Below are 14,831 nucleotides of genomic sequence, written 5' to 3'. Positions count from 1 at the left end.
GAGTTGTATTGGGTTTTACTGTATGGATTGTTTTGTGTGACTCACCGCAAGTTGGCTCTAAATCCGATAGATAGATAGACAGACAGACAGACAGACATTAAAAATGTTATAATGATTGCGGCAGTTAAACAAAAATGCCATACTCAGCACATACTTCCAGACGCTTGTTGCTTAGGATATAACAATGCGAGAAGGCTGTTTTCGTTCTGTCCTTCTTGTGAAACATCTTCCCGGTTCTTATGAGTAATGATGATGCTGGATGAGATTGACCATTAGTCTGACATACCTATGCTGCACTTGGTTTCTGTATTTGGCACAAAAATGGTCAAATTAGACCAGATTTCACCTAACAATGAGACAACACATTAACCCGGCAGAGTAGAAACATTTTCTTATGCATCAGATTATGTATCTATTTAAGGAATTTGTTTTTCTTCATTTAAAATCACAAGCTGCTAAGTAAGAGAAGGAAGTAAAAAATACACTATATTTTTCTTTTCCAATTCTGTGATATTCATAAGAAATTAATGAAATTTTCATCGACAACTGCTCTCTTCCAGTAGTATCTGGCAGGTAACCTCCTATGATAAAGGCTACTTCTTGTGAAGTAATTTTAAAAACAGCAACTGTTTTCTTTGCATACAGTTATGTTAAACTCACAACACATAAGTCATTGTGTAGATTAATGTAACCTTCAGATGCTCTGCCTGTTGTTGTCTCCTTCAGTACAGCAAAAGACTACAACAAATTATACTGTCAACAGTTAAATGTCAGGTGCTATAGCAAACTACTTATAGGCTTAGGTAGAAAAAAATACTGCATTCACAAGGTATTACACTATGACCATTTTATTCCGATAGCTAACTATCTTTGTGATTATTATGAGTCTGTCTATTTGCAGACATAATCCCAAATCGAATTATATATTAACTAATATTGTTAACTTTTCAGAGAAAAACAGGGCAGTCTTCTTTAAAGTGTCCATATTTTATGCATTGATGCATTCCCCTCAGTCTTCTCTGAGGGGAAATAATGTTAGCAGTAGGAAGAAAATCTAGGTTAGAAAAAATTTGGAAGTATGATATGAATGTTGTACATTTTAGTGTTAGAAATTATATTTCTAGTAAAGGCAGAGTCTCCAATTTTTCAATGAATTGAATTTCAGAGGACATATTTCTTCTGAGGCCTAACCCTAAAAATCAATTTTACCACAGATTTCTCCCCTCCCTCCCCAAAGTCTAGACATTTGTCACAATTCAGTATCCATTCATCTCCTACATCTTTGGCCTTGTGAAAGTAACAAATGGAATTCTGTTTGGTTGTGTCTGGAAAAGATGAGCAGCGATTTGGGTGCTTTAATATCTGTGGGAAGTAGCTGAGCACTGGAATAATTGACCTGTCAAGAATCAAGCATGGTGTTCTCCACAAGTCAGCAGCAAGGGAAATGAGAAAATGGTTTAAAAATGTTATTTTTCAGTGTGGTCCATTTAATAGCTGCAACACTGTCTGAGAAGTGGTTTAATTTATATTATGGTGTCAGCTTTTAAAGTAGTAGTTTTGAACATGGAAAGCAAGAATACTTTGATTATATAGAGATATATATGCATATATATTTAACAGATATAAAATGACTATAATAAAAAACCCAAATTCCCAGCTCCACATTACAATCTAAGGAACAGTCCTCTTAAATAGTGAACGGTTATTTCCAATTCCTTAGAAAACCAGACAACAAGGAGGGTACACAGTTTGAAACAGTTAGACACCAAAGTAAAATGTATATTCATTGGGAACTATATCTTAAACTTTATGAACACATAATGATCTATTTAGTGAGGATGATACAGCACTTCCCAAGACAGTAGAAAGCATGGTTTAATACGGACAAACGTCTCCTCAGTGCCTCTACTAAACAACAATTAGACATTGAAACTGTACACAAAGAAGGACATCCAAAGTAGAAAAGTTCAGATGGCTTCCAGATAAAGGCCGTTTCATCTATTCTTCAGTTTCTTACCAGTTTCTTCTTAAAATGAAGCATTTCAATGGTTCTTGTCTACTGGAAGTATAACAGAAAATTCTGATAATATCCTGAGCAAAAAGCTATAAATTATAGGTATCATTCTACTAAAAGTTTACCTTAATAGAATTCAAGCCTTAGTCTTTGTAACACAAATAATCCTTCTCTTTTACATAAGTTGATGAATCTCCTAAACAATATTGTGACATACTTATTTTGAAAATAAGGTGCTTATCAAGTATATACAGCTATGCTCAGGGTAAGGAAAAATTTAAAGATACAGAAGTTAATGTTCCATCACTGCACAATTATAAAATATAATAAATTATTTTAGTAACAGAGCAGGCACCTTTTTGTATTTTCTGCTAGATTCTAACCTTACAAAATTCCTATCAGGATGAAGGCTCCAATTTTTCTAATGCTGGCTAATAAACCACCCTGAATTACAACTATCTCCAAAAATACAGCTAATATTGTATCTTTTCTTATGGATTCTAGCCTTACTTATACAATCAAGACAAATCCAATTTCTTCGTGCATACTAGCAAACATCCCATATTTTCAAATTCCAAATGTCAGTATAGTTGAACATTTTATTAGTAGAATGTAAATTATTCATTAATTTGTGTATGTGTATGAGGTTGTAAACCTAGCTGTGTTTACTGGCAAAAAGAAGATGGATAGACAGATTCTATAATCTTTCTGGCTTTTTAGCTTGATAGTATTTACATGCCAGAACCTGGCCAGTATGGAGAAATTCCATTTCTTTCCATTACATTAGCCATAATCTACAGATACTCTTAGTTTGTATATGAATGACACAGTATTTTCTTTTTTTTCTTAACATTTCTGATCAGTGTATGGAAATTATTGCTAAGAGAACAAAGGCAAAAGTTGCGATGTTGCATAACAGTAGTCACGCAGTCTATTTTGTGAGCTGTCTTCCTCTATTGCCTTTGAACAGTTTTTGTATATGCTTTTCACTATCAGTTTTCAAAGTGTTCACAACATTACTAGAATGCACAGTATAAAGCAAACACTAAAACAAATATCAATAAAATATACAAAAGCCAGCAGATATAAAATCAAACATAGATTTGACCCTTAAAAGCCTAGCAGTTTTTGACAGTTTCTTAAAACTTCTTGAGCATAGGTTCCTCTGAGGGGCATAAGGGAGATGATCCTGCAAATTTAGGGCCTTAAAGGTGATAACCAACACCCTGAATCTGATTCAGTCCTCAATCGAGAGCCAATGCAGCTGGAAGAACACTGGTTGAATGTGCTCCCTCCACCCAGTTCAAGTAAGAAGCTGAGCCACTGCATTTTAGACCAGTTGAAATTTCCAGATCAGATACTAGGGTAGCCCTATGTAAAGCACGTTGCAGTAATCTAGTCTGTGGCTGACCTTTGCATGGATCACAGTGGCCAGGTCAGGTGACGACAGGTTAGATGCTAGCTTCCATGCCTGGTGAAGATGGTAGAAAACCTGGTGGGCAGCATTTGTGACTTGGTTCTCCATCAATAATAAGTCCCAAGGTTACACCCAGGCTCCTAATGGTGGTTGAAATTGTTAACTGGGCCCTTTCAAGAGTTGTAGTCCACCTCTGGGATATAGGAACCCAGCCAGAAGACCTCCATCTTAGACACAATATGTTACTGCTTCCAGACAACTTGGGGGTGTAGATGGATAGCCGTCCATTAATAGATACAGCTGGGCATTGTTGGCATATAGCCCTAAACTCCACATTAACTAGATGAGGGGATGCATATAGATGTTAAACTACATCCGGGAAAGAATCGCCCCCTGCAGGACCCCCACAAGTCAGGGTGTACCCCTGGGATGTACTCTTCCATATCGCCACATTTTGTAGGCATGAATGTGTAATAAAGGGTGGTTTGTTTGTTTTCAATTTTTCAATATTTTGTCTGATATAGCTCCAAGTGCCCCTCCACAGTCTGTTACAGTTTTGACAGTTGGGAATCACAACAGCACCAGTATCAGCATTTCCTGGGATCCTCCACCTCCAGATCATCAAAATGGGATAATTCAAGAATACAAGGTAGGAATGAAATGCAGTAGAGGAAAGAAGTATTTAAATTATGCTAGAGAAGATGTGGAGCGCTACAACAAATGAGCTTATATAACAGAACAAACATCCTCTGTTGTCCCCAACATATGTCTACAGATCATCCATTTTTGTTAGTTTTAACAATATGTAATAATCATCTGTATACTATCAAGGTTGGGATTATGAGAATGGTATGTTCTTTTATGGAAGGAAAAAGGTGCCTGATTGCTATCATAAAGAAGGGTGAGACTTCTGATGATTATCAGTTTTATTTTTGATGTTACAAATTCATTGTCATTGAAAGAGTCCAAGCCACAGGAGGATTTTAGCTTCCCTTTGAGCTATATTTCTGTTCTAAAAGAAGCAGTTCCCTGTAGGCACAAGAGCTTTTATTCATACAACGAAGCTTTAAATTTCTTTTCCTAGCAGCTCCTCCTTTTGCTGCATTCCCACTTTCTTTTGAACTTCGACCCAGTTTAAAGGGACCTTGTGATCACTCCTAGCCTTTGACATTTTTGTACCTGAAGCAAAAAGTTAAATGACACCATCAACCCTTATTACCCTGCTTTGGACTGAAGTTCACTGTTTTTAACTATATTGACAATAGAGGTAGATAAATGGTATATTCTTCATGATCTGTTGCCTGAAGCAGCTACACAGTATTGCATCATGGTACAACTGGCCCTGCTTCAGTTGAGGGCAAACAAACCATTATTATAAACACAAACTCTAAAGGCTCCACTTATAGAAAAATCTGAACTTTTCACAGACTGTGGTTAAACTAGAACCCACCATCTTTTGTCTCCAGTCATAAACTACACATTTAAAAAAAAAACCCTGACAACAGTGGTTTTTATAGCTTTCTAACAGTTTCGTATTGCTACAGATTAAGGTAAAGGTATCCCTTAGGGTGACGCCTTCTAGCGTTTTCATGGCAGACTCAATACAGGGTGGTTTGCCATTCCCTTCCCCAGTCATTACCATTTTACCCCCCAGCAAGCTGGGTACTCATTTTACCAACCTCGGAAGAATGGAAGGCTAAGTCAACCTTGAGCCGGCTGCTGGGATTGAACTCCCAGCCTCATGGTCAGAGCTTCAGACAGCATGTCGGCTGCCTTACCACCCTGCACCAAAAGAGGCTCTTATTAGTGATACATATTAGTGTGTCACAAATGAGTACCCTCAAGGTGTTGGGAAAGGTATCTCATTTACTCTCGTTATTTTCTCTTTTCCTTTTTTGAAAGCCCACAAAAGAAGAAGAAGAAGGAGTTGGTTCTTTTATGCCGCTTTTCTCTACCTGAAGGAGGCTCAAAGTTGCCTTCCTTTTTCTCTCCCCACAACAGATACTCTGTGAGGTGGGTGAGGCTGAGAGAGCCCTAATATCACTGCTCGGTCAGGACAGCTTTATTGGTGCTGTGGCAAGCCCAAGGTCACCCAGCTGGCTGTATGTGGGGGAGTGCAGAATCAAACCCAGAATGTCAGATTAGAAGTTCATACTCCTAACCACTACACCAAAATGGCTCTCTTTCTTGCTTCCTTCTTTCCTTCTAAGGTTGCCAACCTGGAGATATTGTGGAATCACAATGGCTCTCCCAACTACAGAAATCTGTTCACCTTTGGGTTGCCATCTCCAAGTTGGGAAATTCCTGGAGATTTTGGGGTGGAGCCTTGGATATAATACCATACAATCCACACTCCATAGTAGCCATTTCCTCCAAGAGAACTGATCTCTGTCATCTGGAGAGCAGTTGTTATTCCAAGTGATCTCCACTGAAATGGCTGCTAAGTCAGCTGTTACGTTTCAATGGCTGGCAGCTACTTAATCTCTCCCTTTCACTGCCCCCCTTCCAAACAGAGGAAAGCAAAAGGTCACACCCTACTGTAAGGCCAGAATGGCTGCAAGCTGTTTCAGCAATATTTTTCAGTTCACTCTCTTTGGTAGGGAGGGAAGCAAAACGGATCCTTGAATTGTTGCCCATTTAAACTTATCACCTTTATGAGTCTACCCATCAGCTATTAAGTTTAAATATCTGGCAACCATTTAAACCTTCTCTATTGCTTTCCCCCTTCCAAAGAAAGAGAAACAAGGACTGCTAAAATGACTGCCAGTCAGCAGGCTTTGCAAAGGGCTTCAGTTCAAACTGGGGCTCTTAGCAGACCCTAAGCAAAGCCTGTGAAGGGAGCTCTCACTGCAGGATCAGCTGTTTGTCAGACTCTGCAGGGGATCTTGTTGAGACTGCCGTACCCCAAGCTGAGTCAGGGGAGATAGCTCTTTCCACAGGATCAGCTGTTTGTTGGGCTCCGTCAAGTCTCTAGTGGTATGCTGCCAGGCAAATAGTTTCAAGGGAGAGAACACATGAAATCATAACACAAGCTGAAAGTGAGAGCCTAAACAGTCACTCATGCAAGCAGTCAAATCAGACAAGGGCAGAAGAGGGTCCATAATCCAGGTCACTAGCTAAAATTCAGTACAGCACACAGAATCCTATCAAGGCTAAGTAGCCTGGACAGGGAGTGCAAGCTCAGGAATAAGTGATGTTGCTAGCCTTTTAAGCTTTACACTCAGCTAAACATGAACAGCTACCTAATTAGCCAAAGCTCTGCAAGTACTCATGAAGGCCAGTCCTGTGTTGAGCTGCTAATCTAGCTGAGCAGTATCTCTCCAGTAAAATGAATAATTGCTTGCCACACCATTGTTCTCTGGGTTTGGGAGATGAAGGTGGAGAATAAGCTGGTGCTTCTGTCTCCAGCCAGGTGTCCTGAGGCTGAATGCTTGTATCTGGTGTAGGTTCTGAACTGAGTTCCTTGGCCAGTTCTGAGTCTGCTGATGGTGCTTGTGGCTCCTGCACTGATCCTGGCAGAAATCTTCACACTGCTTCTTCTTCAGAATCTGATGAGGTTGTAATTGGCAGGACTTGACAGGCTCTGTGGGGACAGCTGTTCAAATTGCCCACCCAAGCCCATCCTACAGACAGAGTTCTTTCTGCAGGATCAGCTGTTTGGTGGGCATTTTAATGGATCTATGTTACTTTTAATGCCCCAGAGCTTTAAAAGTTCAACTTTCCTGAATATATTCTGAATGGTATTGGGATTATGGAATATTGGGAAACACCCATATGTTCTGGGTCCAATATACCCAACCCACCCCCTTTTTTTTGCACATATCTAATGGGGACCAAAGCAACTTGCTTACTTCCTTCCTTCCTTACTTATTTTGTGTGACTTCCAGAGTCAGCTCGTGGCAGGGTACGGTTTTCCACAATAAAACCTTGATAAAACCCCATTAAAACCCACAGACATAAAAACATACCACAAAACCCAACAAAGTCACAAAGAAAACGGCAGAATAACTCAACCTTCAACTTTCAGTACCCCATGAAAATCTAATAGAGGGGTTGGGAAAAGAGACACAGATTAAATATAGCCAAGCCACTACTAACACCGCTCAATGCTGGGGGACCCAGATAGATATTCCTTGCCACGCAGGCCTCAACCATAGACCTGGTAGAAGACCTCCATTTTGCAGACCCTGCAGAACACTGAAAGCTCTTGCAGGGCCCGCAGCTCTTCTGTGAGCTCATTCCACCAGGTGATCCTGTCTCCTCTTTTTTAGCCATACAACTATCTGGTGGGGTAAATTAGTATGAAAGCATATGACTTCCCCAAAATCACTCAGTAAGATTCCTCAGCAAGATGGGATTTCAATCTCTGAGCTCTAGGACTGCTGTGAGGCTCTAATCTCTATCCCACAATGGCTTTCATTGAGTGATTGCTGTTCAATAGTAGCAAGCAGCCAGTACTAGAAGGGTCATGCAGGCTTGCATGGTGCCAGTGTGGTGTAGTTATGAGGAGCGGCAGCTTATAATTCGGTGAGCTCTGTTTGATTCCGTGCTCCCCCACAGGCAGCCAGCTGGGTGACATTGGGCTCGTCACAGCACTGATAGAGCTGTTCTGACCAAGCAGCAATATCAGGGCTCTCTCGGCCTCATCTACCTCACAGAGTGTCTCTTGTGGAGAGAGGAAAAGGAAAGGCGGTTGAAAGCTGCTTTGAGACTCCTAATAGAGAAAAGTAGCACATAAAAACCAACTCTTCTTCTCTTTCTTGGTTACCACCCAGAGGTTGCTTCAAGGTCTGGGGTTGCCATTCTCCAGGTCTATCTCCCAGAATTACAAATGAAATCCAGACAACATAGATCTGTTCCCCAGGAGAAAATGACTGCTTTGAAGGGTGGACTCTGTGGCATTTTGAATAAAGGTTGAGTCCAGTGGCACCCTTAAGACCAACAAAATTTTATTCAAAAATATACATGTAGTTTTCGTGGACAAATACACTTCGGCAGAAGCCTCTCTCCTCCTCAAACCCTGTCTTCCTCACTCTACCACAAAATCCCCAGGGATTTCCAACCTGGAGGCGGCAATCCTAGCATGGCCTGGTCTCAAGATACCCTCCGTCAAAAGCCAAAGTAGGCCGGGAAAGGGGCCCGTCCCTTCTCCTTTTACTGAACTAACCCTTGGAATGCTTGCCTCGCAACGGCCACCGAAGGACAGATGCTCTTTTTAATTTGTTTGGCTTTTTAAAAGCTACCCAGTGTTTCACATTTTTGGCAAACCTTTTCAGGTTTGTAGAAAGATCTGCCTAGCCTGTTCACAGCTCGAGTCACTGAATTTTAAATATCCAAAGATATCCTGACTTCACTTTATAATATAAGATACTTCACAGAGAATGTTAACTTGCATACACTTAGAATATCTAATGCTAAATTCCTAATGTTGGGTGCTTAGATATAATCTCCATTATTTTCATGACATTCTTTTTATTCTTTTACGATGATTGGTGATGCAGGTATTTTTATAACAGGTGGTTGTTTGTTTAACTGCTTCCTGAATGCACATAATAACATCAACACATTCTGGATGGTGTTTTTTCTGCTTCCCAAGCATGAGGAACACAACCATTTACTGATGAGATGGCTGAGTGCCCTGACATGTGTCATCTGTCAGCATGGCCATCTGCTAACTTGGGCACTGCTTGTTCCTTCCACATTTTTAGTCCTCTGTGTGGAAAGCCACTCAAAGAAACAGAAGTTTTGGGGTGGGGGTGTAGATACTGAAGTGTGCTTATCCTTTTATATACCGAGACTTGTGTTTTCTCAAGGGCAATAAGAGATGAATACTTTTATTAATCTTCTGACATGTAGAGCCTGTTCCACTATTTCCAGTTTACACTCTGGTACTGCCCCCCCCCCGAAATTCCAATTGATTATTTTCGTGAAAAGCAGAGTGACTCTGAATAGGGGCAACATCATTGACATCATTTGACCAGCATCATGTTCCTTGTTACTGTAATTTCACAGATGAACACATGATTTCTTGAGAACCCTTGAGTGCTACTTAATGCATTTTTGAGTATTTGAGTAACTGAATACACACATATTTTGAACTAAAAAAAGAATTCCTGTAATTTTCTCAAATTCCTGCAATGTCTCTCAAAAAACACATGAATCAAACATAAGGAAATGCCTTCAAATAATCTGTTTCTGTTCATAAAGTGCTGGTGTGGATTCTGACACATACCAAAGTTCTTTTCCTGAATTTCTTCAAATTATAGTAAAAGGCAGAAACCTAGATGCCTGAAATGTTTCTGTGATGGCATTAGCAAGAGAAATGACAGGAAATTGGGCAAGTTGACTGAAAAAGCTGGCTGTATCTAACTAGACTTAGTATGAAGCACATTTTTAAAATAATGTATATTCATACATGAATTGATAGTACCAATAGAAATAAAATTGGTCAAATATAAAAACTGAGAAAAAGCAAAATATGAAAACAGAGAAATTTGATCTCATTTTTTTAAAATCATGAAACTTCTAGTCAAGAAAAAGTATGATATAGGAGTAGCCTGATAGAAATTCCTCCCCCTTAATAAAATTAAAATATTCATAAGACTGTTTGGAATAGTGTGGTTGGATCCAGGCTACTGCTAAGAATTTTGACGGAGCATACAATAGGAATATGCTTCTGGTGATGGCACCAGTTAGGCAAAACTATGATTCTGTTGCTCAATGGAGAAGGTATTATTGATGTTGTTATTGTTGTTATTGAGGTATCTATTCTGCCTTTTTTCAGCCAACTCAACATGGATTACAACATTACATAAAAATTTAAAATGCAATATAAAACTTGGTATAGTTAATATTCAGAATACTAGTTTCTAATATTGCCCATAAATCCTGTCCTATGATTGGGGAGGGAATGAAGTCATTTTCCTAGGCGATCCATTTGGTGGATGCCAATGTAAGTGGGGTGTTCTCTAAAATGACAGTTCTTATAGGACCTCAGCCATAGGCTGAACAAAACAGCTCTGCCTTGCAAGCCCTGCATAAGTCCAGCTGGGACTGCAGAGTCAGCATGTCCCAGTGCACTCTCCCTGAAGGCACAGGTTCATAGCTTGAGAGTACTACTAGATCCTGGCATATAATTGGAAATTCATGTTTTCTTCATGGTACAAATCTCCTTTAACCAGATCTGCCTTGTTCACCAGCCATGGACGATCCTCAAAAAGTATGATCTGGCCACAATGATTGATGCTCTGATCTCATTTAAGTTAGATTGCTGTAATGTGCAATATGTGGAGCTGTCTTTGAAAATGGTTCAAAAATTTTAATTGGTCTTAAATGTGGCAGCCAAGCTACTGTGAAGGGTTATCTATGGAATGAATACCAATCCAAAGAACTGGTTCTTATTTTAAGGCCATGAACAGTTTGGGGTCAAGCCTCTCAGGCTTGGCTTTCTGCAGTTCTGCCTCCAAAGGTATGTGATGAATAGGAGCAAGGCATCATCTATGGTGGAACCCCAACTTTAGATAGAAATGCTAGAGCTCTGGCATAACCACAGGGGCAGACTTTTACAGGCTTGTTATTTTATACTATCTTCTCCCAAAGATGTGTGAAACAAGTTGCACTTATGTTATTTCCTCAATTTTCAGATCTGGTGCTTAGGTAATGAAACAAGATTTCACATCAACAAAACTGTGGATGCTGCCATTCGGTCTGTTGTTATTGGAGGCTTGTACCCAGGCATTCAGTACAGAGTAGAAGTTGCAGCAAGTACCAGTGCTGGTGTCGGAGTGAAAAGTGAACCACAGCCTATAATAATTGGTAAGTGGCTATTGGCCTCATAGTTTTTGTGCCATTAGAATCCCATTGCTTGTTTCACAAATGGCAACAGGATATATAAAATACAGTCATATGCCAGATTTCTCTTCTTCCAAGGCAAACATCTCAAAATAAAAACAGGTGAGAGCAATTTTCTTGATATAAGTTAAAAAGTAGATTGTTGCATGAAACTAATGCTACATTATGAATTTATTCACTTCAGTAGCTTGGTAGATTTATAGAAATGATTTCCCAAGATTGCTAGAATATTGCCTTACTTATGTTGCTGATGCCTAAGGCCATTGTTTAAAGTTTGTTTTCTGAGCATTTGAGGTTTAGTGTTTCTCAGCTATTCTAAGCAGATGGTCTATACTGTCTTGTGCCAAAGCACAAGAGGTCTTGTCCAAATAAAGTGGAAAGCTGGTAATATCATCTTTTTCTTTTGAATGTGTGTTTCCTATTAGTAGTTTCCATGCTGAATTAATTTCATGACCCGAGGCCATTCTAGAACTTTACCCTTCTGAGATACTTCTCAGGCATAAATTGAAACTGGGTAAGGATACAGAGAAATATACTAGACAGCTGCATTCAATATGTGCTAGCTACACTGCTGTGCTAAAATAGAGGAAATCTTTCTGGCTAAATAATCACCAATCTGTGCATTCAGATAACATCATGATGTAGTTCTTCATTGTGTGGGGAGTGTAATTTTAACCCCTCTTTACCCTTAAATAATTACTTAAATAATTACTTAGAAAACAGTACATCAGAGAAGGAGATTCACATCTGTCTGCTGTGACGTGGTAGTTTGCCTACATCTTGGAAGGCTGTTAAGTTTGAGATAATGTTGTAAGCTTTCGCAATACATTTGACAAATTCAATCCCTGATTTCCCAATCCTTGGGTTGCCAACTCTGAGCTGGAAAATTCCTAGTTTGAGAGATGTCGCAGTGAGCAGTATATAAATCAGATAAATGAATGAACAAACAAATGAATGAATGAAGTTCAGAATCTTCAGTCTAAATACCAAATGCCCTATACAGCTGTAAGCATGATTGACAGTATATAAATGAGCTCAACATTGATGTTTTTAAAGTGCATCTATAATATTCCTCTGAAATTAAATATTTCTTAGAGATAGTGATGATAGACTTCAAACAGCTGTGCTCTTTCTCTACATTTCTAATTCAAAGGAGAAAACGGCTCCAAAATCTGCAGTCTAGCTGGACCTAAGAGAGACTTAATTTGATATAACACTCCATGAAGACCTGTGTTCCAATCACTACCCAACTATGATAAACCTTTCATTTTATGTCTCACAGTTATTGTGGGAAAGTAATGGCCAAACATATTTTGTAAATATACTGAAGGAAGGATGATAATTAGATGGGATAAAAAAAGAAACTGATATCATGCAGTTATTTTTCTCTTTCATTATACCTCAATCTTCTTTCAAGAAACTCAGCATAACATACTTCAGACTATTTTACTTAAACAATAACTCATTGAGGCATATACTGAACTCATATCTCCTGATCGAAGTCCAAAATTTTATCATATTTTCTCTACATCCAGTCCTGCTATACTGCAGTTTTGTAGAGCAAGTTACTGATTGCAGAAAAGGCCAGAATAAAAGAAGGATATGGCTTTTTCAATCCAGAACAGTGGTCTTATATCATTTCAGTAATTTCTTAAATCATCATTTTTTCTTCTGTTTTTGGTACTTAATTAATCTGACTTGTAAGTATCATATGTACAATACCAACAATGTTTTGGAGTTGCATAAAACACAATATGGTATGATATGGTTCCTGCCTTGAAGAGTTATCATCAACATTAAATATATGCCTGAGGTGAAGAAAACCACAGGGGAAAGGAAATAAATATTACATTTAAAAGGAAGTAGTGACTAAAAGTGACAGAATGGAAAAGAGAGTAGGTCACTCAACCACCTCATTCTTTGCAGTAGAGAAAATGAAGGCTTTTTAAGTGGACAAATGAAGTGGATTGAGCCATGTTTTAGGACAGAGTGGACATTTCAAAGGGGGCAGTCCTAAGAAGGAAGTCGATGGAGGCTTAGAGAGAGAGAGAGAGAGAGGCAGGAGAAAACTATATATTGCTATATGCTCATTTAATGGCTTATTTGTGGGTAGACTCATGTTCATATGAGAACCAGCTGCAAACTTTCAAAGTAACAGTGCAATCAAATCTGATGTGTCTAATTAATTTTTGGTCCAACAAATTGGTTTTGTTCTTCATTACTCTCCAATGGGAGGAAGACATTATATTTCATTATATTTTTGTCTCAGGAAACAATGGAGCGTTACAGGTTGCCCACATCCCTCGTCTGTATTCTAATTAGCTCAACTGACAGCATTGTTATAGGAACACCTGCAGTATATAAAGTAATACACTGATACATTGCCTGACGCCTACATACATTTATATATCTTCTGATTAAATACAACATAAAGCAATACTAAATTAATGCCATTTCCCCTGAATCTTAACACTTACATTAATTCTGTTGAACATCAATGGGAAACGTACATCCATATTCATTTATGTTCAGCTGTTGAAATCACAAAGCATATGTTATTCTGACATTTAAATGAATTATTACTTCTGCACATGTAATAGCAAGGCACTGAAGGGTATAGCAAGCTGTCAGGCTACTAACTTAAAAGTACATTGACCTAATTTGGAAACCAGCTTTTCTAAGGAAGAGCCTGAGGGAGGCTTTATAGTTCTCTGCAAACTCCCTAGAAGGTTTTTCTTTTCTTTCATTCTGTTTTTAGATAAATGCAAAAAGATTCTGTAGCCATAACAGATAAAGTTTTGGGGTGCATTGCACACCATAGAGAATAAGATATTAGTCCATCACTAGCCTAGTATTGATGCATGGTAGAGGAACTGGGAAACAAAGTTAATGGCATTTGAAGCCATAGTCACTATTCAGCAGGCTGTCAGTAGAAACTTAATGCCTCTACAATGTGGACATTACTAATTACAGCCACTTCTTTGCTGTCTTATCATCCCCCCCACACTCTTGCCATTAGTTTTTATAATTTCTTTTTATCCATACCATAAGCAGCAAGTGTCTGCACTGAATTACATCAAACCTACTTGTTAGATAGAATCATAGAATAAAAGCATAGAGTTGGAAGGGAACTGCAGGGTCATCTGGTCCATCCCCCCTGCAGAATGCAGGGAATTCACAGCTACCTGCCCACTCATAGTGACCTGTCCCACTCATAGTGAAATTTGTCTCCCGTCCTGAAAGTGGCAATCAACATTTCCCTGGACATGCAAGAAAAGGCCACAAGAACCAAGCATGTTACAATCCCTTCTGCCCAGCCACTTACACTTTGCCTTAATTCACAGAATCCGCATTTCTGTGAGGTGGCTATCTAGCCACTGTTTAAAAACTTCCAAGGAAGTAGAATCCACCACCCCCCGAGGAAGCCTGTTCCACTGAGGAACTGCTCTAATTGACAGGAACTTCTTCTGGATGTTTAGACAAACATTCTTTTGAATTAATTTCATTCCATTGTTTCTGGTCCTACACTCTGGAGCAACAGAAAACAAC

The 14,831-nt window shown here is 39.0% G+C and overlaps 1 protein-coding gene and 1 long non-coding RNA gene across 24 annotated transcripts in view; one reads left to right on the top strand and one right to left on the bottom strand.

Moving 5' to 3' along the window:
- ROBO2 (roundabout guidance receptor 2) overlaps positions 1-14,831 on the top strand; it is a 1,095,356-nt gene that overhangs the window by 1,004,266 nt on the left and 76,259 nt on the right. For all 23 annotated transcript variants that reach the window (XM_077342393.1, XM_077342394.1, XM_077342374.1 and 20 more), the window contains 2 exons: positions 3,956-4,080; positions 11,075-11,246. In XM_077342393.1, coding sequence (XP_077198508.1) covers positions 3,956-4,080; positions 11,075-11,246 — 297 coding nt within the window. The remainder of the gene's footprint in view (positions 1-3,955; positions 4,081-11,074; positions 11,247-14,831) is intronic.
- Positions 54-13,795, bottom strand: LOC143839826 (uncharacterized). The gene is made up of 3 exons (XR_013231887.1): positions 13,760-13,795; positions 2,018-2,059; positions 54-304 (listed from the first exon to the last, which is right to left on the bottom strand). It is a non-coding gene; the product is annotated as an uncharacterized LOC143839826 (long non-coding RNA).

Source organism: Paroedura picta, chromosome 6 (assembly GCF_049243985.1).
Source record: "Paroedura picta isolate Pp20150507F chromosome 6, Ppicta_v3.0, whole genome shotgun sequence".
NCBI lineage: Eukaryota > Metazoa > Chordata > Lepidosauria > Squamata > Gekkonidae > Paroedura > Paroedura picta.
Note: the sequence above shows the minus strand (reverse complement) of the source record. Positions and strands in the feature narration are given on the sequence as shown.